Raw genomic sequence first — 25,848 nt, forward strand, 5'->3', positions numbered from 1 at the left:
AGAGGCAATGATCAAAGCAGATACGTCAATAAAAGCCACTACTTTACTCACTGCTAACTGGCACCTGTTTTCAAAGAAAATTTGTCAAGTTCTGGACTAACCCTATCAGCTGACATAGCAGCCTCTTCCTAATCTCTCTGATCTATTTCTACTTGACAATCTTTTTTTTTTTTTTTAATTTGTATTCATTTTCAAAAGCCAACAGTAAGTGCAACAGATAAGCAAACAAATAATAAAATAATCAGCACTGATATAATAAAAAATATTATCACCCCCCCCTCCCTTATCCTCCCACCCACCCTTCCTGGACATTGCATAACAGAAATCAAAAGAGAAATACGTATGATCAATTCTTACAAAATTTTGTTAATGGATCCCAAACCTCCTTGAATTTATTATAGTGTACTGAAAATATTTAGATTTGTGGATATGGTTTGTAAACCACTTCAGAATGCTACTATGTCATTCTTGATCTATGGATATAACATTTTGATTTGTAAACTGTTCTGATCCCTGTAAAGGGTGGTACAGAAAATTAAAAGAGTGACAGAATTCAAGCACATCTGGGACAGCTAATTGAGAGGGAGCTGGTGGCACGGGGTCCAGTCAGGCCTACTATCTCTCTTCTTTCTCTCCACCCCTTCGCAATCTGACATCTCTATCCCTTCTGTCCACCCCCACCCCCTTCCACCTATCTGTTCCCCTTCCTTTCACTTACTTGCAGTCTGCTGTCTTCCTCTTCTCCCTCCTGCTTTCAGGTGCTACAGTCTGATATACAGCAGAATCACAGATCAAGTCAAGCCATGTTGTCTGCTGACCTCAGAAGCTTTCATAAGAAACATAAATAGCCATACCGGGGTCAGACCAATGATCATCTAACCCAGTGACCTATTTCCACCAGTGGTTATTTCTAGATCATACGTGCCTAGTCAGAAACTCAAATAAAAAAAGAAACAGTAACTAGAAAATGGATGGTAAATAAGACAGAATATTATAATGCCTCTGTATCACTCTATGGTGCTATCCTCACTTTGAGTCTTGCGTACAGTTTCTGGTCTACTGCACCTCAAAAAAGATGTAGCAGAATTAGAAAGGATTCAAAGAGCAACCAAAATGATAAAGGAAATGGAATCCTTTCGTATGAGGAAAGACTAAACAGGCTGGGGCTCTTCAACTGGAAAAGAGACGACTGAGGAGGGATATTGACCTCGGGTCTTCAAAATCCTGAGTGGTGTAGAATGGGAAAAAAGTGAATCAATTTTTTTTACCCTTTCAAAAAGTACAAAAACCAGAGGACACTCAATGAAATGACATGGGAATACTTTTTAAAACTAAATGAGAGGAAGTTTTTTTTTTTTTGTTTTTTTTTTTGGGGGGGGGGTTCTCAAATAGTTAAGCTCTGAAACTCATTGCCAGAGGATGTAGATACAGTGGATGGCATAGAGCTGGGTTTAAGAAAGATTTGGGCAATTTCCTGGAGGAAAAGTCAGTGTGCTACTGAGACCGACTTGGGGGAAGACATGCTTGCCCTAGATCGGCAGCAAGTAATGTTGCTACTATTTGAGTTTCTGACAGGTAACTGTGACCATGATTGGCCACTATTGGAAACAAGACACAAGCTAGATGTTTTGTTTGGGGGAGGGGGGGGGCGTTCCTCTGTTGTATGGTCTAACCCAGTACGGCTGTTCTTATGTCTCTATTCATACTTATGATTCAACTCAATCCTAACAGTACCTGGAATACATTTTTTGTGTTTGGCTGAAAAATGGATTTAAATTTGAATATGATTAATCTGGGGCTCTACTGTGCTAAAACCTACTGTTTACTTGACTTTCACACTTCTTCTTAATCATAACAGATAATAAAAGTTCAATGCCCATTATTCATATTCAGCATTCGTATGTGGCTCTATAATGTAAACATAAAGCCAATTTTAAGGAGTTCATATTTTTATAATGGCTTCTTTTTTTTTTTTTTTCCTTTTGTGAACCAACCCGAGCTCCAGGCTGCAACAGTATATAAAATTACATTTGCTATGTTCATACTTTTCTGAGCTGATTAGCACTATGTTACATTTCCCCTCCCCCCTTCCCGACTCATTCTCAGCAGGAGACCTAAAATCATGGGTAAAATCAATGCACATTATGCCTCTCCCTCAGTCTGTCATCACATGGCTTGTTCCCCACAGCAGAAAAGCTCAGGTTACTCACCCAATAAAGCTGCCTTTGCATGGTACTTCAGGTACAAAATTAAATCTCCCTTCACACACTGTTTAAAAAGAACCAAAAAAAAAAAAAAAAGCTTTCCCGCACTTACACATCTTATGATCTTCATTTTTCCAGAAGTACCTGCATAAAAGCAAACTTTAATAACTTTACAAGAAAAACAAAAAAAAGGCGATTTTAAAATAGAAGTGGATATGCCTGAATTTTTTTGCTTGTTTGAATTTTGAAGGCCCTGCAAATCTGAAGGTCAGGGAGAAGCCTTTTATGTTTTTATTGCTGTTTTGATTTGGGATGTTGGGAAGGGGTGTTGGCTTTTCTGCAGTCCATATTTGGGCATAACATATCCCCTCCCTTCCTCCTGCTCCCAAAGTTCAGAAACATCTGGTATTCCCTTTTCAACAACTCTACGCTGCACTAGGTCAAATAATGAGGCCCGAGGAATTATATCTGAACTGCAAGAAGGGTCGACACTACATAACCTCTAATAAATCAAGCTCCAAATGTGCAGCATGGCTAGGACAGATTTCATTATTTTCCATTAGCTATTTTTTATATACACACCAGTGCCAGGCCATTAAAATCGCTGTGGGCTCATGAGGCTGGGAGAGCAATGAAGATTTGTTTAGGAGGAAGGTTAGAGGCAATTTGGTGATAAAGGTGGCCCATACTACTGAAAGGCGTTATTCTTTAGATTTTTAAGAAGGAAGGCTTTTATTTATTTATTTTCTTTATACTAAAACAGAAAATTGTCCCTCATACAAGAGGGACTAGTGACATGGAGAAAACAGGGGCTAATTATATAATCAGGGTGTCCTATGTAAGAAGCACGGGCAGGATTTAAGCTTAGGCAAGGCTCATGCCCTAAGGCCCAAATGTTTAGAAGAGGGTCCTCACCTATATGTTAATTTAATGGCTTCAAAAGGGAGATTTATTCCCTAATAAGATAGCTGAAAGATTACGGGAACAGGGACCAGAGTCATTATTGCCCACAGGAGATCTGTCTGTTCTCTCCACTCCCTGTCCTCCCTTTACCAGGAGTCTACAAGTTGCGCTTTAACCAGTAGGAGGGCAGCAGATTTCTTCTGTAGTTAGAATTATAGTCCGTTCTCATTATTTGTGTATTCCTGATGCGTGATTTCGCTTATCTGCTGGTTGCATCAATTGAGACCAATATTTCCCATTCACGCCGCTGTATTCATGTTTCATGGCCCAGCTGTTAAAAAAGCAGCTTTCTTTGCTTTCACCTCACAATCTGCCATTTGCTTCCGATATCTAATCTAATCTAATCCTTAGGTTTGTATACCGCATCATCTCCACGTTCGTAGAGCTCGGCGTGGTTTACAGTAGATGAAATAGGAAGGGACTACAACAGAGGGTTAGAGGTAGAATATAAGAGGACTTGGGATGCCAGATATAAGAGTTTTCTTGATGTTGGAGAGAGGCTTACATTTTTTGAGAAAAGCCAGGTTTTCAGATGTTTGCGGAAAACTTGGAGAGAGTTCAGGTTCCGAAGAGGGGAGATAAGGTTGTTCCAGAGCTCAGTGATTTTGAAGTGGAGGGAGGTCCCTAGCTTTCCTGTGTGGGAAATGCCTCTTAGCGAGGGGAAGGATAGTTTTAATTTGTGGGAGGATCTGGTGGTTTTAGGGTATGAGGAAATCCAAGAAAGAGGGATAACGGGAGGGAGGATACCGTGTAGGATTTTGAAAGCTAAACAGGTGCATTTATAGTGGACCCTGGCGATTATCGGAAGCCAGTGAAGCTTGGCCAGGAGCGGTGAAACATGGTCAAATTTACTTTTAGCGAAGATGAGCTTGGCCGCTACATTCTGAATCCGCTGGAATCTGTGGAGGTTTTTCTTAGTTAGGCTTAAGTAGATTGAGTTGCAATAGTTCAATTTGGAAAGGATGATGGATTGGACAAGGAGGGTAAAATGTTTTTGATGGTAGCAGGATCTAACTTTCCTCAGCATGTGAAGGCTGAAAAAGCATTTTTTTTACCAAGGATTGGAGGTGGTCATTGAAGGACAATGCGGAATCAATGATGACGCCCAAGACATTGCTCGAGAACTCAAATTGCAGAGAGGAGCCAGAGGGTAGTGGGATGGAGGTGGGTAGGTGGTCTAGTTTTGGGCCGAGCCAAAGAAGTCTTGTTTTGGACTCATTCAATTTCATTTGTATAGTGTGGGCCCAGGACTGTAGGTTCATTATACAAGAGGATATGTTCTTGGACAGGTTGGTGAGGTTCGAATCGGTCTCGAGGAGGAAGAGGATGTCGTCAGCATAAGTGTAAATTGTTTCAAGGGGGGATAGGTAGAGGAGTTTTAGGGAGGACATATAGATGTTGAAAAGGATAGGAGATAGTGGAGAGCCTTGCGGGACTCCACAATTCGGTTTCCAGGGGGAGGATGAGGTGCCATTCATGTTAACAATGTAAGAACGAGAGCGGAGGAATTTAGAGAACCAATCTAGGACTGTGGAGTTGATGCCTATCTCAGAGAGTTGGTAAACAAGAATATCATGGTGGACAACATCAAAAGCAGCGGAAAGGTCAAATTGTAGGAGGACGGCGAACTTGTTTCGAGAGTGAAGTTGTTGGACCCTTGAAATCAGGGAAGACAGAAGGGATTCAGTGCTGAATTTAGGACGAAAGCCATATTGATAGGGTAGAAGAATAGAGAATCTCTCTAAGTATGATGAGAGTTAGGTAGAAATGATGTACTCTAGCATCTTGGTTAGGAGAGGGATATTTGCAATTGGGCGATAGCTGGATGGTATGGAAGGGTCAAGGTGAGATTTTTTTCAGTAGTGGGGTCAAGGCAATATGACCCATTTCTGGGGAGAAATGGCCCGACAGAAGGGCGGAGTTTATGAGATTGGTGATAGAAGAGATAGCCTGTGCGGGAATGTTCTCGTATAGGTAGGAGGGGAATGGGTCCAAGGAGCAGTTACAGGATTTCAGTTTGAGGCAGAGATTGAGGACCAGGGATTCAGATACGCGCTCAAAGGTGGTCCAGGATCTGTCAGCTGGGATAGGGTTGGAGACCATTAGGGTGGGGGTGGAATTGGTGGGCACCAGGGAGTTGTAGGAGACTGAAGGAGAGAAGGAGCATCTCAAGGTAGAAACCTTATCATTGAAGAATTTTGCTAGAACATCGGCTGAGGGAGAGGAGGGGAGCTCAGTGGGGTCTCTTTTGGAGGTTAGGGAGCGCCAGATGTTGAATAGTGCACTGCTCTGATTGTTGGACCTGGAGATTTTGTCACCATAGAAGTTCTTTCTTGCTTTTTTTAGCGCTGTATTGTACAGCTTGATATTGACTCTCCAGGACTGTCTGTCTATGGGACATTTTGATTTTTTCCATATGCACTCCAGAGCTCAACATTTCTGCTTTAGCTCTCTGTGATATGGGAGGTACCAAGGGGCCTTGCGGGGGTAGGAGATGGATTTAGTGGAAAGAGAAGCAAGGGAAAGATAGGTGGATTCAGAGAGAGTGACCCAGTTATGCCAGTTAGTACCTTAATCTGCAGGCTTAGGGGCAGAGGAGAATAAATTGAGAAATTTAGACCAGAACAGATAGTTTGTGAATTTTTTTGCGGAACGTAATGGGGTTGGACGTGCGGGGTGGAGCCCCAAGGTGCGACATAAAGATGGGGAGACAGAAAGCCCCTAGGAAGTGGTCAGACCAGGCGACATGTTTCCAGCGAGTGTCGTCAACTGTCTTGTGAGCGGTAAGATCGAGGAAGCTAATGAGGTCTAGTGTGTGCCCCTTTTCGTAGGTTGGGGATGGTGCAGGGGGGGAGGCCAAGGGAGGTGAGGAAGCTAATAAGTTCAATCGTATCCTTGCTGGTGATGTCATCTAGGTGGAGATTGATGTCTCCAATTATCAGTAACCTTTGGAACTTGAGGAAGGCGTTTGTTATAGTCTCAAAGACAAGTTCGGAGGAATTGTTCCAAGGGGTAGGTGGGCAGTGGGTGAGGGTGGAGTTCATCGTTGACAGAAGCAAGCATGTATTCTAGTAAGGTGTAGCTACCCCTTTCGAGGAGCTGAACATCGAAAAGGATTTGTAGAGAATTGCCAGAGAAGAGACCTTGGTAGCCATGGGAGCAGAGTTCATTTTGTGTAAATAGGTCATCTTTTTTAATCCATGATTCCGTGATGCATAGGAAACCAGGGTCAGAATCCTCTAGTAGGTCCTTCAGAATTTGAATCTTGTTGCAAGCGGATCTTGCATTGCAGTAAAGTGTTGGGACTGGAGTGAGTGAGTCAGAGGCAAGGTTGGGGAGATTGGCAGGGGAAACAAACTTTAAAGAAGCATGGTTGATTCTTCGGGGGTTTTTTTTGGGAGGATGTGGTCTGGTGCGAGTCAGCGTGGGGATTTTGAGGCCAGGGCAGATATTATTGGTATTTGCGGAATTGAGAAGATCGGGAGAAGGAGGTATTACACAGAGGGTGGTGTTGAGGGAAAAGCAGAATAGGAGGAGAAAGAACCACGAGAGTGGCTTCATGGTGAGAGGTTGGTGAGCCTTTGGTGAGTTTTAGGGTTGTGAATATATATATATATATATATATATATATATATATATATATATATATATATATATATATATATATATATATTTATTTATTTTATTTTTTAGGGGGAAAGTTGGCCCTTTGTGAGCTTTTGGGTAATATATATTTTTTTTTTTGGGGGGAGGGAAGTTAGATCGGGGGAAGAGCTAGGTAACTTGGTATCTAAACAAGAAGAGGATCTAGACAACTAGGTAGTGAGAGGACCAGACAGACTTAGCATACCGGGATGGAACTAGTATAAAGGTAAAGGAGAGGGCTTAAAAATTGCGCTCGTCCCTTAACGATGAAAGCACTTAGCAACTGGATGGTGTCCTATAAGAAACTGTGAACAAGGACAGGCACTTAGCAAACTGGATAGTGTCAAATAAGAAGCTTTGAACAAGGTCAGGCACTTAGCAACTAAATAGTGTCCTATAAAAAAACTTTGAACAGGACAAGCACTTAGCAACTAGAAAGTGTCCTATAAAGAGTTTTGAGCAGGTTGAGCACTTAGCAACTGAATAGTGTCCTATAGGAAAAACTTAGAACAGGTCAAGGTCAGGCGCTAGCGCCTGGATAGTGTCCTAAAGAAAACTTTGAACAAGGTCAAGTATAGCATCAGAATAGCATCAAGAAAACTTTGAAGAAGGTCAAGTATAGCATCAGGATTCGTGGGTAGAACAGAGTTATCCTGTTTGCGTAAGGGATGTGAGGCGGAGGAAGGAGGGAGCAGGATGGATGAGAGTTTCCTCCTTTCTCTGCTATGGAAGTCGTTGGAGGGGAGAACTTTCGGCGGCCCTTAAGGGCTGAAGAGAACTCCGATGCTGGGGCGGGCAGAGTCAGCCCGAACAGAGCCTGCACAGGTTTTCGGCAATCCCCAGTGGCTGGTGGAAGCAGGGGCTCTGAAGAGAAAAAGCAGAGCCCTCCTGCTTGATCGGCGTCGGGTGTCGGGCGGAGGAAAGCAGGAGGGCTCCTCCCCCCCCCCTCATCATCCAGAGAGTGAATTACAGGTACTCCGAGTGCTGCCCCATGCAGGAACCGAACCCTATTTTCCGAAATGGATCCACTGTTCACTTTGCACGTTTTTGAGGCACAATGTATACTGCTGGAATCTAAACCCTATTTTCCCATAGACTCAGCATTTCATTATTCAGTATTTTGCAGTTTGCAAACATTTTTGTGAATCTTACTAACACAAAAAATGAGAACAGACTGTAGTTGGGACCCTGTTCATGGCCATATTAAACTGTATTTGTAATATGAAGGGGCCCAGCATATTTATTTGCCTAGGACCCACCAGAGTCTTAATCCTGCCCTGATGAGAAATTTGCAAACACCACCACGAGTGGCACAATGTTCCCATGTCAATATAAACCAGAAGACAAACAAGTAGGGACAAGGAGATGTTTCCAAACCAGATCTTTATTATAAGATTCAATATGGTAATAAAAAGACTCAACGCTGCAGGCATTCTTCACGAGTAATCACGTTTATTCACATTTGTTTGTTTTATAGATGCAAGACCATAGATGAACTTCATAAAGCCACACGGCAACAGCCCCGAAACCCTTTAAATCTTTATGGGCTTCGGGGCCGTTAGCGCAGCGCGACTTTGTAAAAGAGGCCGTTAAAGATTAAAACATTTTATTTATTTAGTTTAGGTATTTTATATACTGCCTATCAAAGTTATCTAAGTGGTTTACGATCAAGTACTCAAGCATTTTCCCTATCTGTCCCGGTGGGCTCACAATCTATCCAATGTACCTAGGGAAATGGAGGATTGAGCAACTTGCCCAGGGTCACAAGGAGCAGATGGGATTTGAACCCAAAACATTAGGGTGTTGAGGCTGTTGCTGTAACCACAATGCCACTCCTTCCATTTTAGTGTTTGATTTATTGTTCATTATATGATTTTTTAGACCTATGTATTTTCTTTTAACCATCTATTGTATTATAGGGTTCATAATAAAAAAAAAAAAAGTCTAAAAAAGTGTCCTAAATGGCTACTTGGACGATCAAAAAGCCTTATCGTCCAAGTACCCATAACCAAAGCTGGTTTTTAGACGTATCTAAAACCAGCTTAGGCCCTTCCCCTGCCTCTAAACGCACAGAGAGAAAAGAGGCGTGTTTAGAGGAGGGGAAAGGGCGGGCAGTAGGCAGGAGGTGGGCCGACCTACACCTAGGCATGCAGCAGGTATAACCAAAACTAGTCGGCACTTATACCTTTTTGACTTAGACGAAGTCAAACCAGGTCTAAGTGCCGAAAAAGGGACGTTTTGGGCTTATGCGTTTTTTTGGTTCATTATGGAGTATAAGTGTAGACGTCGTGGGGATGTACTTGTAGACGTAGTGGTTGGCTGGGCGTTTAAACAGCTGAAGGTAGAGGCAGGCCATTATCAAAACAAGGACGTTTGTTTTGGTTATGGACACTTTCCCTGCTTCTGCTTTCAACATTTAAGGCCTTAGGCCAAAAAGGGACTTAGACGATTTTTTTGATTATGCCCCTCCACACTTTTACATCAATTATTTCTTATGTTATTTTAGTTCTTGTCTAATTTAGATGTTTTTATATTTAATGTTATTCATGTTTTACCTTTGTGTTTTCTCCTATATATGTGAATTTTGTAATAAATGTGTTTTGGTTTGTAATAAATGTGAATTTTGTAATAAATGTGTTTGTTACAGACTTCTGAAGAAGGTACAATTTCAATACCAAAATACATGCAACATTGAGTCTTTGTTATCATCATATTGAATCTTTACTTATAATAAAGATCCAATTTGGGAACACCTCTTTTTCCCCACATGTTTGTCTTCTGAGAAATTTGTTATGCTTAAGGTAAAAGGATGGCTGGGAAGGTAATGTCAAAACATTCTGGTAATAGCCTGTGATATCATAATGGAAGCGACAGCCCTTGTAAGTCATTTGTATCTTAGAACTTGCATTCAGTGGTCTGCCTTTACCTTTTTTTTGGGGATTAAGCAAATCCAAAGTGTCTTGTCTTAAAGTTAAATCACACATAATAGATGGCCCATTAAAATGGGGGGAAAAAGCCATTTCCCAAATAGACCAGGGGTGTCCAACCTTTTGGCTTCCCTGGGCCGCATTGGCTGAAAAAAAATGTTTCTGGGGCCGCACAAACGCGCAAATGCTGCAGCAAAACAAAGGAGGGAGCTGGCAAGACGGTAAATACCTGGGTGCAGCAGATGAAACATTGCATCGCCCTTAACCGGGGCCGCACAAAGTACTTCACGGGGCCGCATGTGGCCCTCGGGCTGCAGGTTAGACCATTCCATATCAAAGTGATTCCTCCATTGACATATGAGGTAGTCATATGTGGAACAATATTGCATATTAAGCCCACCATGGACAGATATAAATGCCGGCTTTTCCTAATTATGACAGGGATAGCTATGCAAATGGTCACCCGTAACTGAAAAAATTGGGATCATCTTAATTTCACTTTTTAGTGGGCGAACTTATGTCTAAGTTATAAGTATGAGAAAATGAATGCTGAATTGTTAGGGCATACTAAAATATTTAAATTAGTCTACAATCCATTGACGTCTTTTGTAGAATTGTTATAGTTCTCATTTATCCTTATTTCTGCTGGTATAGTACTTGCACATCCGGGGGGGGGGGGGTATATCTTTTGTGTGATTCCTTGATGAAATATTGGTTGAGTGGGTTTTTTTATTGTTGCATTGATATTGATTGAGTATAAGTGCTTATTTGTTTATTCTTATGGTATGTATACTATATTGCACTTTTTGACAGATGTGAAAATCCAATAAAGATTAAAAAAAAAAAAAAAAAGCGATTCCTCCGTGAAATGTATCATTGGACCATTTTCAAAGAACGTTCCATCAAAAACATGCCCAGTGCCACCAAAGTTCAACATTTTTGTATAGCACCAATTGAATGTGGAATATTCCATCTGAAGTGTTTTCCCATGTTGATCGTTCATTTAGTGAGACCTCATTTAGAGTTCTGAAGCCTGGACTTTCAAAAGGATAAACAGGTTGAAATCAGCCCAGAAGTTGGCTACTGAAATGGTTTCGCAGCGAAACCTGCCCTAAACTGCATAATATTCTGTAAAAGGGCTTTCCACGCATAGCACCCTTTACGGAATGCCAGTTTAGCACAGATCATCCCAACATCTAACTTTGGACGCCATTTGCAGAATTCCACCCTACGTGCTTGCTCCTAACACCAAACACAAGTACATTCTGGTCCATTCTCTTATCATATCTAAAATTAATTATTGTAATTCTCTCCTTATTAACATAACTCAGAAAGAAAAAAGACGACTTCAGATAATCCAAAATACTGCAATAAAATTAATCCATAAAGCGAAAAAATATGATCACGTCACTCCATTATTAATTAAATCACACTGGTTACCCATTTCCCACCGAATTACTTTCAAAATTATACTTTTGGTATATAAAACATTGATCTTCAATGAACCACAATTTATCTCAAAAATGATAATTCCATATAACTCCGCACGTTCCCTACGATCATCCTCTTCAAACTTACTATCTATTCCCTCCTTGAAAATTATCGGTATTAGAAGAAATGACATATTTTCCGTTATGGCCCCTACATTATGGAATTCCTTACCAAACTATATAAGAAATGAAAAAGACCTATTATCGTTTAAGAAAATTTTAAAAACTTTTCTATTTCAAGACGCATTTGACATGTGACATGACACACTTAAATTTCTTACGTTTTATTACGACCATCAAATTTATCAATTCCCTTTGCTCCTTATTGTGTTTTCCCTTTTATGTAAATTTCAATAGATAAAGATATTGTAACTTTTCCCTCCTTTCCTGTCCATTCATGTCAGTCTCTATCTTAATTGTTTTAAGGTTAATGGATTTATATTGGCTGTTTTTTTGTTTTTTGTTTTTTTTTCTCAATTGTTATACTGTTTTATATTGTTTATCTTATGTCTTATTCGTCTAAATTGTACGTGAAACCACCACCTAGTGGCTTTTAAACTGTACATCGCTTAGATATTTTTTATAAGCGATTCATCAAATGCTAATAAACTTGAAACTACCTAGATACACTTGTATTCTTTAAAGGAAAGTAGGTGCTCTGTTAGGTCCTGACTCCCCCCTCCCCCCACACAACCAAGGCGGCAAATTGTCTGCTAGGTCCCGAAGGAAGGAAATCGTGGAGGCAAGCACAGCCAATGCTTTTTGGTGATGTTCTACAAGGTAAAGGTTAAGCCCCTGAAGCAGTCCATGTGTGTGGAAACACAGCCATGTTGGGCAGCATTTTAACCTACTTTAATAATGATTTTTAAAGACCTCTTCAACTTTGACTGTCTGCCTCCACGGTGCTCTGTTAGGAAATTGCTCTCTAAAGCCTTTTTTTTTTTTTCTTTCAACAAGCTTTTGAGGAAGACATTCCTCAAGTTAGCCACATTAGGTTCCTCTCTAAGAGTATGAGGCAGGTTGTCCCCTTGAAACACAGTGAATCTGAATTTCACTGTCAATGTGAATGTGTTGAATGAATGAACTGTATTAATGTTTTGAGGTCTTTACTGTATTTTCTGGAATTTCTTTCGTTATATATTATTTTTAAAATTGCAAACCACATAGAACTGCTGCATGCTTTAGCTGTATATCAAGTTTTAGCAAACAAACACATATAAGAGCCACTGAATATTTTAATTCCTGCATTTCAGGCTGGAATCTTTGGGCCTCCATAGTCCATGCAATAGAGAAACAGAAAAGGCTGGCATAACTTTGCAGGCTCCCTTCATGCTTTTGGAGCGTGAGCTTTGCACAACCAGTTTGGGCTTGATGTACTGGAGTAGCTGAGGTCTGCCAAATTAAACAGCTTACTTGCTCATATACAACCTTTATCCATACTCAAGAACAATACTGCAATTCTACTTGCCATGTGATGCCTGCATGCAGTTCAGATAAAGATCTGCATAGCACACCCTGATTTATTCCGATTCATAACAGTTAAGTGTTTAGAGTTTGAAAGCACTCACTTTCTAATCTCTTTATGAGATCAAAAAAAAATCAAAACTGGTTGGGTTTGAAACTGTCAACTGAGTCATGAAGGATTCGCTAGCGCTGCTGCTGTAATTTCTAGAATGCCCTTTTCTAGATTCTTTCTATCAAAGTTCAGCACTTGCTTTTAGCCCAACCTTTAGACCTCACAAATACGGTAAACCTAAACACACCAACAATTCAGAGACCTCTTCCGCAATGTTTTAAAAGTGTTTTGCTATGCTGGCTACAGAAAGAATACATTAAAACAAGATATGTTAAAGATTGCTTAGGGAGACATAAAGCCATTTCAAATATTCTCTCAAATATTCCAAATGTGCTTACAAATTAATTTAACCCCCTCACAATTAAAAAAAAATACTATTGAGTCATTTCTTGGCAGTTGTGTAATGAAAATAAATGTAAGTTCATATACAAGCTTTCTAGATCAGGTCATTCCAGATAGAGTTAACTTCTTGCAGTATTTTTTCTGTCTAGAGCAGGGGTGCCCACGCTTTTTTGGCTTGCGAGCTACTTTTAAAATGACCAAGTCAAAATGATCTACCAACAATAAAAATGCTAAACATATATTTATTTATATATACCGAGTGTACTTTATATTTAAAATGTATATTGTTTACCTTTCATGAACATGTATGGCAGAATACAATTCTTTGTGACTGCTTCCACCCTGCCTGCTTGAAAACAAGATGAATAGCGTCACCCAACCCACGCGATATTTGATGGTGATCCGTGCGATCTCTTTGCAGTTCTTGAGAGATTTGTTAGTTGCTCACCACCTGTTCAGAGTTCTCATGACTTTCGTAGGCAACGTTTATCTTAGCAATTCTTGCGAGAGTTCGTGCTGGAGACAGCTGGTGCCCTTGTGGTAGAGATGAGTTAGTGGGACATTGAGGATGGCAGTGACTGTTTTCTTAAAAAATGGATCACTGCTAAAGTTGGAGCCGTGCTTGGTTCATGATTGGGAGAGGTCAGAGCTGGGGGGGGGGGGGGGTATTTCAAAGGTGCTGCCCGATTCAGGGAAAAAATCCCTTCGATTCAATTCAGCCTATTGAATTGATTTTTCGATTCGATTTTCCTGTCCAATTGGGTATTTTTTCAAACACCCTAGTAGGTTTATTTTATAGCCTCTTCACCCACCCCACCCACTTTGCCCTTTCCTACCCACACTGGTGTTGTGGTGTAACAAAATAAACAAAAAGACTTTTCCTCTCTCTGTTAAATCCTAGCTCACATTCAAGGTCTAACACCAGCTCTGAAAGGATACACATTTCAAATCTGACACATTGTAATCACAAAACAGAAAATAAAATTATTTTTTTCTATCTTTTGTTGTCTGGTCATTATTCAAATCATGTTGGTTCTAGGCTCTGCGACAAGCATCTTCTGATAAGTCACATGCCAGGGTCCCCTGCCCATTTGTCATTTTCTTCCCCACCACCCCAGGGTCTACCAGCTCTCCCTTTCTCTTCCCAACTATCCTCCTATCCAGTATCTCTATCCCCCCCCCCCCCCCCGACTCTATCCATTGTGTCCAACTTCTCTCCCTTTCTGTTCCTTCCCTCCCTAAATCCCATTGTCCACCATCTCTCTGTTTTTAGACCCATTATTTCTTTCCCTCCCCCCTCTGCCCCGCAAGTCTGGCATACGCAAGTCTCTTTGGACCCCTCCCTCCCTCCATGTACTTCTACACCAGGGCCCCCCCCCCCCACGAAGGCCTGCATGTTCCCCCCTCTTTGTAGCATCCTTCAGCTTCCCCCCTGGCCTCCCGGTCTCACCTTCAGCTAATTAGGGCAGCCTGCAAAGGATCGCCGGTGCTGTATCGATCCTTAATAGGCTGCCGTTGGCCTCCTTAGCACGTTCCCTCTGCCGTGGTCCCAGCCCTCCTCTGGCATCAGGGGTGGGATCGCAGCAGACGGAGGACATCAGGGTCAGGGGTGGGCAATGGCAATCCTCTGCAGGCTGCCCTAATTAGCAGAAGGTGAAACCGGGAGGCTAATGGGGAAGCCGGAGGACGCTACAGAGAGTGCCTATGCATTGCAGCACTTCCTGACTGACCTGAGGGGGCCCCCTAAAGCAGGAGCAGCAGCGACAGTGGACAGCCAGCAAGAGACAGCACTGCCACTCCCACTTTAGGAGACCTGAACGAATCGGCAAGCCCAATTTTGAAAAAAAAAAACAAATCGATTTGAATCGGGCAGCACTACTTAACACACAGCTTCAGGCACAGTCGAGTTTTGAAAGGCAGGGCTCCACGATCAAGTTACGCTGCCTTTGCGATCGACCGGTAGATCACGACTGACGTGTTAGGCACCCCTGGTCTACAGAATATTGTACAGTGACAAGTCCCAATGGTTGAAATTGGATGCATCTAGAATCTCCTACTGATTACCTTAGCGTCACTAGTGATAGACAGTGGTAATCTTAACAGAGAGGTAAGGTACACATTTTTACAAGGTAGCAAAGGGAGTCTGAGGCTCTCACAGTGACTCATGAGCCCAACCATTTAGTCTTGGACATAGCTGATTTGGTATTTAATAGCACCTTTAAAAACAAATAGGACAGATAGACATACCAGTAAGTAAAATACTTTTTTTAAAAATTTATTTAAAGAGGAGGTAATGAGGTGGAATTTTGCTGAAAATCAATAGATTTACATGCAAACCAATCAGGGTATTGCTGAAACTCTGCTGGTAGCTGTTATTGATTTTGTCAGGGTGTATATAAAGTAGAAGATGTTTAATTGTTGCCTTGGGTTTACTGGCTGCATATGAAATGACATGTTCTGGATTGTTGTCAGAAAGATGTAATATAGTACAAAGGTTACTGCCGACATGAGGGCGCTCCTTTTTGCAGGATCACAACAAGCAGAGGGTATTGTGGGAGGGACATATTTACTTATTTGAGAGCATTAAGATGCTTGAGAAACTTGCATCAGCCCTGTCGCTCAGAGGCATAGCTAGGACAGAAAAATTAAGATGGGCCCCCTATAACACAATCTCCCAAGGGAGGGGGGAGGGGGCGGGCATTTACTCCATTCGGAACTCCGATAAACTGTACAAAAGCAAACACATTCTAGAAAACGCAGTCATAGTAATAGAAACTGAAATGCAAGATAGAGATGTAAATTGCCCAAAGCTGATATACGATTCCAATTAATACAGTCAGAAAATCATTGGTCTACTTTTTTTTTTGTCTGAGTATTGCCTTCGTCTCTGTGGGTCTTCAAGTTTTTCATAACTTTTCAGGGTCTTCTGTCCTTTTCACATTTCTTCTTTATGTCACCATCCACCTTCCCTCCCACCCCCCACCCCCAGTCAGCATTGCCCCTTTGTTCCCTTTCCCTATGCTCCCTGCATGCCCCACATCTCACCTGTGTCTCTGGCCCTCCCATATCCAGCTTTCCCCGCTCTTCCTTTACTCCTGCACCTTATACCCCTGACCCCCCTCCCCCATCCCAGGGAAAGTATCTCTCACCTTCTCTTCCTCCCCTTTTTGGTCTCAGTCTCTATCTTCCCTCCATTTCCCCAGAAATCCAGTCTCTCTCTCTCCCACCCAATCCACTCCTATTCTCATGCAGGCCCAACATTTCTTTTTGCTGCTCCCTCCACCAGCGCAAGCCCAGCACTTTTCTGCTCTCCCCCCCCCCCCCCCCCCACACACTTTCTCATTGGTCCCTCATTTCTCCTACCATTCCTGCGGGGTCCATATCATCCTGTAGCCCACTGTCGGCAGAAGTGGCAGAGGACAGGCTCTGGAGGGATTGGGTGCAGGTAGAAGTGTTTACATCTGTCTCTGCCGGTCAACTGCTGGTACTGGAGGGGAGTGTGTGGCGCAGTGGTTAAAGCTACAGCCTCAGCACCCTGAGGTTGGGGGTTCAAACCCATGCTGCTCCTTGTGACCCTGGGCAAGTCACTTAATCCCCCCATTGCCCCAGGTACATTAGATAGATTGTGAGCCTGCCTGGACAGATAGGGAAAAATGCTTGAGTACCTGAATAAATTAATGTAAACCGTTCTGAGCTCCATTGGGAAAACGGTATAGAAAATTGAATAAATAAATAAATACTCTGGAAGGCCACAGGCTGATGCCAACCCACACACAAGAAGAAAGGAGTGATATTGGGCATCTGGTTGGGAGGGGGAGATAGGTAGGTATCAGAAGCAGAGGTGACAAGCGGGATGACTAGCTGAGAGCAGCAGGCAGCCCCTACCACTGGGCAAAGCCCTGGGCATTTTCACGGGCTCACTCAATGCTATGCCCCTTGTTTATTATTGATACGGAACTTCTGACACCAGTGTGATATCCAAAATCATATTTTCTGATGTCATGACTCTTGTAGTACCTGTTGATCCAGGTAAGCATAGGGTTACCAGACATCCAAATTTGCCTGGACATGCCCTCTTTTTAGAGGACTGTCCAGGTGGCTGGACAGTTTACTGGACTGGAGCGTGCTTGTCTGGGTTTTGGACTGACTCTCTCCAATCCAACCCCCACCCCAGAGTAAGGCATGGCTTTTGTAAGTCTCCCCTGCCCCCAGTACCTTCTCCAGCGCTGCAATTTAAAAACTTTGGGCAGCTAGCAGTGATAGTGATGTGATTTAGAGAATGACACAGGGGACGCATTATTCCCCGTCCCCGCAGGAACTCATTTTCCCATCCCGGCGAGTTCTTTTCCTGTCCCTGTTCCATTCCTGCAAGCTCCATCCTCATCTGCACAAGCCTCAAACATTTTAAAATTATAAGTGTTTGAAGCTTGTACGGTTAAGGCAGAGTTTACAGGAATAGGACAGGGACAGTGACAAAACTCACGCACTTCCCTTACTAAGCAACTTACCAGTTAGTATACCCTATCAGCAGCACCTAAAATTATGACAGAAAAAAAGGTGTTTTTATCTCTGCCATATTAACTGTGGGTACCCTGAAAACGTGACTGGCTGTAGCAACTAGAACATATCTGAGCCCTGAACTACACCATGTCCTCATATACAAAAAAGCTCTCTTACATTTCCTTCAGCTGAGTTCGAAATGCACATCTATCATCCTTGAGCACACATCTGGTTTCACTCAAGTCCCCAAGAACACTACAGGAGAAAGCCATTATTTTTTTTTTTTCAGAAACCAAAAATAGCAAAAATAAAGGGACTGAACCACTGTGGAAAAACTATTTTGGCAGTTTTTATTGAATGCTTTCACTATTCACAAACACAGAAGCGGTTGTTTGCAAAATAGTCAATTTTTTGCAGAAGAGAAAAAGAAAAAGCCTGCATACATTTTTCAACTCTACAATCTCTCTCCTCTCTCTCTGTGAAAGGAAAAAAAAAAAAAAAAAAGAGGGGGGAGGGTGAAAATGGAGCATGGTGTGTTTCCTTTAAATCTTCATTTTTAATTTTTAGAACTTATTCCCACCTGGCACTTGTGACGACAAAGATTTTCCATTAAACTTCTATCAGCCAGCTGCAAACACTCCGGTAGGAATGGAACAACTTCACAACCTCTGAAAAAAAGGTGCTCTTGAAAAGCTTCCAGCTTCTTTTTCTGATGCTCTGAAATAGACGCATTCTCACACACACCCCTCTTCCCTTTTACTAGACAGCAATAGTACCACAGAAGCAGATATAAAGGGAGGAGTTCTGCCCAGGTGTAAGCCCACTTCATCTTGTGTGAGGGCTCAAGGTGGGTCTCTGAGCCACAGGGTGGTCCCCTTGAGGCTTGCCTAATTGTTTAAGAACAAAACAGGGAGTGTAATTCTTTCAAAAACCATGTCCGGTGTCCTAGCAAAGACCTCACAGAGCAATCAGGTCGATTATCATTTTCATGAAAGATGAAAAATAAGAGCAAAATAAATAAAAGAAAATATTTTTTCATTCAACAAATAATTTAGCTCTGAACTTGTTGCCAGATGTGGTAAAAGCAGTTAGTGTTAGCTGGTTTTTGTTGTTTTTTTTTTAAAGGGTCTGGACAAATTCCTGGAGGAAAAGTTTATAAACTGCTATTAAAGATAGGCCCAGGGAAAGCCTTTGTTTATCCCCAGGGTCAGCAGCATGGAACCTTGCCAGATCTTTAGTTGATTCAGTCTGGCAATTCTTATGTCTGTGTCTAAATTAAAAACTGTCTGCATAAGCTATTTGTACAGAGGCAGATTTATTTCTGACATTTCTCTGCCTCCTGCGTTTTCCCCAACTCTCAGAGTCTTGCTTCTCCTATTTCTGCTCACCACAGTTCTTTATCCTGTTTTTTGCTTCCACTAAATGGTCCACCGCAATGCAGACTCACGAGAACTGACGGCAACCATTCAAGAAGCAGCGCGGGGCAAGGAAAGATGCCGAAAAGATCACTCCTGCCCTGCACTACTGGCCGCGACATTGGAGGAGGCAGCCGTCCAGCGAGGGAGCTATTTACCGATGAGGGAGTAATTTTAAAAGATATTTGGGGGGGGGATGATTTACAGGGGGGATGCCTTTAGATAGGCCGCCCCATATAAGGAAGCCGCACCCAGTATTCATGTTAGTAAAATCTATGTATAGGGGAAATACGGTAATATGTATGCATGTAATTTTGTAAACCGCATAGTTATTAGAAGTGACATCTGATAGAGCAAGTTGGTGGCTGCTCGTTCCAAAGTTAAAAAGGTAAGGGGGAAGGGTTGTGTTTAGAAAATATTTTCTGTTCATTTTTAGATATCTTTAGACTTATAGGGGTATGGTTATCAAGGTGGGCTAGAATTAAGATGTACCATGCAACCGCAAATAAATAAAACAATTCAGAAATCTTTCGCAGTTATGAGAAACCTAAGGCAAATCTGAAAATTCTTTGAAAGAACAAAATTTCAGCTCATAGTACAATCCCTAATACTAGGTCTACTAGATTACTGCAACATCCTCTACCTCCCCTGCCCTGCTACATGACTAAACAACTACAAACAATCCAAAATACAGCTCCGAGACTCGTTTACTCATTGAGGAAACACGACCATATTACAGAAGCATACATCAACTCACACTGGCTACCAATCCAAGAAAGAATATTATTTAAATTCTACTGTATGCTATTTAAGAACATAAGAACTGCCTCTGCTGAGTCAGACCAGAGGTCCATCGTGCCCAGAAGTCCGCTCGTGCGACGGCCCAACAGGTCCAGGACCTGTGTAGTAGTCCTCAATCTATACCCCTCTATCCCCTTTTCCCTCAGAATATTATCCAATTCCTTCTTAAACCCCAATACCATACTCTGTCCTATCACGCCCTCTGGAAGCCCATTCCAGGTGTCCACCACCCGCTGGGTGAAAAAAAACTTCCTAGCATTGGTTTTGAATCTGTTCCCTTTCAGCTTTTCCAAATGCCCTCTTGTTCTTGTAGTTTTTGAAAGTTTGAAGAATCTGTCCCTCTCTACTTTCTCTATGCCCTTCATGATCTTGTAAGTATCATATCCCCTCTAATTCTCCTCTTCTCCAGGGAAAAGAGCCCCAGTTTTTCCAGTCTTTCAATGTATGAAAGGTTTCCCATACCCTTTATCAAACGTGTCACTCTCCTCTGAACCCTCTCGAGAATCGCCATATCCTTCTTAAGGTACGGCGACCAGTATTGGACGCAGTACTCCAGATGCGGACAGCCCAACCTACCTGAACAACCGCCTCATCCAAACTACATTAACCAGACTAGAAAAACACACACCCCATTCACACCCCCCCCAATCAAAGAAGTTAAACGGAAAAAAAAACTATACAATGGCCTCCTAACCACCCAAGCAGCAAAACTAGATAACCAGATCTCCAATCTACTGATAACTACCCCAGACTACAAGATGTTCAGAAAAGAAACAAAAACTATACTCTTCAAGAAATTCCTGAAACAGTCCTAACATCACCAATACCTTCCTTCCTCCCTCCTTCTTCCTGCCACACAGATACTACCTGATCTACTCTTACCTTCTCTAGAAATGACCAATGATCTTCCATTGTAACCCACCATTTATAACTCTTTTGTAATCCGCCTTGAACCGCAAGGTAATGGCGGAATAGAAATCTCTAATGTAATGTAATGTTACTTTACTACCAACTTGTGCTTTTCAGCACAATGCAATGAGAACAGTAAAACATCTACTCAAGAGTAACCCATGTTAAGTGTGTGAAATAAAACTAAGGGAAGTTATTTAAAATAATTAATTCCTTGATTAGCATGTATCAATGTGCATTAAATCATTATATCATATGGAAATTTAATTTGAAAGAATGATATAAATTTGCATGAAATATTATTATTATTATTCTTATTGTATTGAATGTATTTCTGTATTATCCTATTATATTGATTCTTTCAAAAAAATTGTTATATATAAAATCATTTTACGGTGTACTAAATATTCAAAGATGGGCTAAAAAGGCAAAATGCACGCTAAAGCATACCAATGATCAGATACCAAAAATATACATTTTCTCTCCATTTTGCCCAGCAAGCATAAGTACCCCAGAAGCTTCCCCATCAGCCACTGGCGCATCTCTGCTGCTATCTTCCCTTTCCTTACCTTGGATCAAGGAAATACGTTTGGATGGTTCTTGATAGCCAGATTCCACTAACTCTCTCCGTGTGCGAGCTGAAGTCTGATTTACACTACCCTACAAGTAGAAAGAAATAAAACCATGAACAGAGAACCAGAAGATGAATGTATTTTCATTAACCAAGGCAAAAAAAACCAAACAAACAAAACACCTGAGAAACATTAAGAGCCTCTTTACAAAGTTGAAGCAAGAATAAATGCATGCTTACCACAGCAAAAACTGGCAAAGGGTGTGCTGAGCAGGAGTTTTGAGATGTACACGCTACCCATGTGCTGAAAAGATACTAATCAGTTAGCACAGCTATATTGCTGTGTGCTAACCGATTGGCACGTACTTAGCGCATGAGCCTTACTACCTACATAATAGGTGGTAGTAGGAGAGCACATGATAATAGCAAAATTAGCATGTGGCCATTCATTTAATGAGTAGAAAAAAACTTCAGCCATTTTACCCTAGTGGTAAAAATGGCTTTAACATGCAGGGAAGACCCATGAAAGGGCACAATAAGACCACTTTGGTAAAAGGGGCCCAAAATTTGGTCCACTTCAAAGCTATTTTTCATTAAGTGAACACCACCTCTGAGGAGGTTAACATTACACTCAGTATTTATAATGCACGACACTGTGAGCTTTGTAGTTCTGAGAAGGGTTTAGTCTTTCTTGATTTTACAATTGTTAGTCCTCAATTAGAACTCAATTAAATGGATTACAAGATCCGAGACAAGCGGAAGAGCGTTCCAGTTGTCTACCACTCTCTGGGTGAAGAAGAACTTCCTTACGTTTGTATGGAATCTATCCCCTTTCAGCTTTAGGGAGTGCCCTCTCGTTCTCCCTATCTTGGAGAGGGTGAACAATCTGTCTTTATCTACTAAGTCTATTCCCTTCAATATCTTGAATGTTTCGATCATGTCCCCTCTCAGTCTCCTCTTTTCAAGGGAGAAGAGGCCCAGTTTCTCCAATCTCTCACTGTATGGCATCTCCTCCAACCCCTTAACCATTTTAGTCGCTCTTCTCTGGACCCTTTGGAGTAGTACCATGGAGAAACGGTTAACATTAGAGGACATAAGATGAGATTGTGGGGTAGTAGGCTCAGGAGGAACATCAGGAAATACTTTTTCACAGAGAGAGATGCCCAAAATACCCTCCCTGGAGAGATTGAAGAGGCAAAACCAGTAACCGAGTTCAAAAATATGTTGGATAGACACAAAAGAATCCCTGAATAAAAAGAGGTAGAGCTATAACTTCATTGTGAGGAGCAGGAGTGATGCTTACTGTAAATGGCAGCCCCAGCAGTAAAGACGATGCCGGACAGACTTCTACAGTCTGGGTCCAGTATGTGGCAAGACAGATCGAGATAGGCTGGAATTAGCTTGGACAATGTTTCCAGCAGTGGGGCAGCGTGGCCGATGTCAGGTGGACTTCTACGCCCTGTGTCCAGTGTACAGCAATATCAGAAGCAAGAAAGCACATTTTTACAACATACAGATCTTGCCTATCTCAGGGGAGAGGGGAATAACATCTTAGAGTGGAACTTAGCAAGTAAAATGAATTACTGGATTGTAGGTTTAACATTGCCTCAAAAATTAATGTGACTGTTAGGCAGACTGGATGGACCACACAAGTCTTTATCTGCTGTCATCCTCTATGTTACTATGTATGTGAAGGATGAACAGTCATCTAGAGGGCTTCATTTTTGTTACAACTCCCAAGTTATTTTTCAGTGTAAGTATCATAACTTCTACACACCATTTTCCGACAATGAGCACTTTTCATAAACATTATTGTAGTAGATTTCGTATTCTCCGTCTATAGTCTTCTAAGTGTGTGTGTGTGTGTGTGTGTGTGTGTGTGTGTGTGTGTGTTGGGGGGGGGATTGTTTTGGGGGGTTTTTTTTACTTCCTGTATTTCTCCAAGTTCACTTTTTCTCACCTAGAATAGTCTCAAATCCTGTAATTTTCCACATTTGACCCTCTTTACAACCCAGCTGAAATTTCAGCCCATTTTCTTCTCTGTGCTCTGACCTGGTAAGGCTATGTGACCTCTACACATTAATCACTTGAAGCTACAGTCAGACCATCGGCAGAAGTTCCCTGCACACAAAGGGAGACCATCAAAGATCAGATTCAGTTAAACCCCTTATCTATAGTTGATCACACAATGTCTCTAGTCTTTGGGAACTCTCCCTACGCCAATTAAATGAACCCATTAACCATTCATCCCCAGAACTACTCAACTGGCCCGTATTTTATTTTTCCTCAAAAGTGCTGACTATTCAACTATATTGTATACAGTAGTGAGATTTGCTCCCTTTCTTTCAACGGTTATACAAACCTAAACATGAAGAGGGTGGCACTTCATATCCTTAGGCAACTTGCACCTTCCCAAACATTCCACTAAAAGCTTCTGTCTGTGCTACACTGCATTAACAACTGTATGATTGAAACAAAAGCTGCTTCTTTTTTTTTTTTTTAACCTGATGGCTACTCAATTTGTAGGCATCCACTGTTCAATAGAAAGTACAGAATCAAGAATTCAATTGAAAAATGCAATTGTACAGTATATTGGTGTATAAATGTGACTCCTGGAACGAAATGCCCTATTGGACCTCTGGGTATGCCACAGTGGGATGAGTGCTGCTGAGAGTCAGAAGTGAGGAGCACCAGTGGCATGTGTATAAAGACTGCTACTACCCTGTAGCTGAATAAAGACAAATTTTAAAAAAAAAATAAGTATAGGACCTCGGAATGTTCCCAAGGCCCCATGCTTAGTCTTTATTATGTTGCTGTAGGCTGGCTGCCAGGATCCTTCTGTATGAGCATAGGGTTGGGGAAGGGAGAGTAAAAATAAAATCCTGGCTTGGAGTTTTTATACAATCTGCCCTGGTGTTTGTGCCGTCCTTGTAAATTGCAATTCCACATCCAACAAAATTAACTTACACAGATATTTATACAGTGCTAGTAGGTATAAATAGTAATTGACAGACATACCATATTATTCGCTCCATTAGACGCACTTTTTTTCACCCCAAAAGTGGGTGGAAATTAGGATGCGTCTTATGGAGCGAATACCCAAAGCGCACCACTACCCCCACCCCTGTTACCTTATTCTAATGCGGCCGTCCTCCCTCGCTGGACATGGTGCACAAGGCTGGCTGGCTGCCTGAATCCCGCCGCTTCCTCTGAGAACTGCCGGCTGCCTCCTCTTCCATTCTCTCGCATAGCAACGCACCAGGTTGCCAGCCTGGTGCGCCGCTCTCAGCAAGACGCCGCGTCCAGATGTTAAAAAAAACCAGTACGCGCAAGGGGTGTAGGGGAGGAGAAAGAGGACCAGGACCTGCCTGTCGCCTGCCTAGGGGCTGAGGAAGAAGAGGCCGGGGCCTGCCTGCTGCATGCCTGGGGAAGAGGGAGGGAGGAGGAAGAGGGCCAATCTATCTTTTTAACTGAGTGACCAAATAGCTGGATCAGAGGAGAGCAGTAGGTGTGGTGGCATACTTGGATTTCAGAAAGGCATCTGACAGTTTCAGGTAAAAATCATAATCAAGTAAAAATCATAGACAAGAAGAGAGATTCAAAGTATAAACCACAAAGGAACACAAGAAAAGCACAAAGAGCCTTCAAGATCCGGGTAATCCTACTTTACCCCCCTCTTTTACAAAACTGTAATGTAGTTTTTTGTGCCAGCTATGGTGGTAACAGCTCTGACGCTCACAGAAATTATATGAGCATCGGAGCTATTGCCATTGCGGCCAGCACAAAAAAAAACCAACAACACACTACGGTTTTGTAAAAAGGGGGGTTAATGATGGACCCAACATGGGCCATGTTTCAGCATTTCCATCTGTATCAGGGATCAGAATGTCTTGTAGTTCAGTAAAAAAAAAAAATCAAAATTCTGAAGTCACAAATGGAAAAAACTTTGACCGACTGGTGGAAAAGAAACACCCTTAGACCAACAGTCGATCTGGTGCCACAAAAGGAACTGACTGGGTCAGAAACCAACAGTGACGAAGGATAATCATAAATGGAGATCATTCCAGTGTTAGGGATGTTATCAGTAGTGTTACTTTGATCCAGTTTTCAATATTTTTGCAAGTGATATTATGGCGCAACTGGCAGGAAAGGTTTGCCTTATTGTAGACGATACAATATGTACCACAGAGAAGGCACCCTGGAAAGTGTAGAAACCATGCATCTAGCAAAGCTTGAGGAATGATTGAGTTTGGCAGCTAAGATTTATTGCTAAAAAGCATTTGGTATTTTAAGAACTAAAGGAAACAATGTGTACAGGAGGTGACATTCTGTGCATGAAAACAGCAGGGCCCTGGGGTAGTGGTGGCTGAAAATCAGAGTAGCCAAATGGGTAGATAAGGTGATGAAAAAAGCTGGAAGAACACATGAGTGCATTAAAAGATGTCCAGGAGGAAAGTCAGTGTACAGCAGTGGTCTCAAACACGCGGCCCGGGGGCCACATGCGG

At 42.0% G+C, this 25,848-nt stretch overlaps 1 protein-coding gene across 4 annotated transcripts in view; it reads right to left on the reverse strand.

Annotated features, from left to right (window-relative positions):
* The window catches only part of GRB10 (growth factor receptor bound protein 10), a 459,832-nt gene that overhangs the window by 247,694 nt on the left and 186,290 nt on the right, over positions 1–25,848 (reverse strand). For all 4 annotated transcript variants that reach the window (XM_033930513.1, XM_033930516.1, XM_033930517.1 and 1 more), the window contains exon 3: positions 21,342–21,432. In XM_033930513.1, the coding sequence (XP_033786404.1) occupies positions 21,342–21,432 (91 nt within the window). The remainder of the gene's footprint in view (positions 1–21,341; positions 21,433–25,848) is intronic.

Source organism: Geotrypetes seraphini, chromosome 2, assembly GCF_902459505.1.
Source record: "Geotrypetes seraphini chromosome 2, aGeoSer1.1, whole genome shotgun sequence".
In the NCBI taxonomy this organism is placed as follows: Eukaryota; Metazoa; Chordata; class Amphibia; order Gymnophiona; family Dermophiidae; genus Geotrypetes; species Geotrypetes seraphini.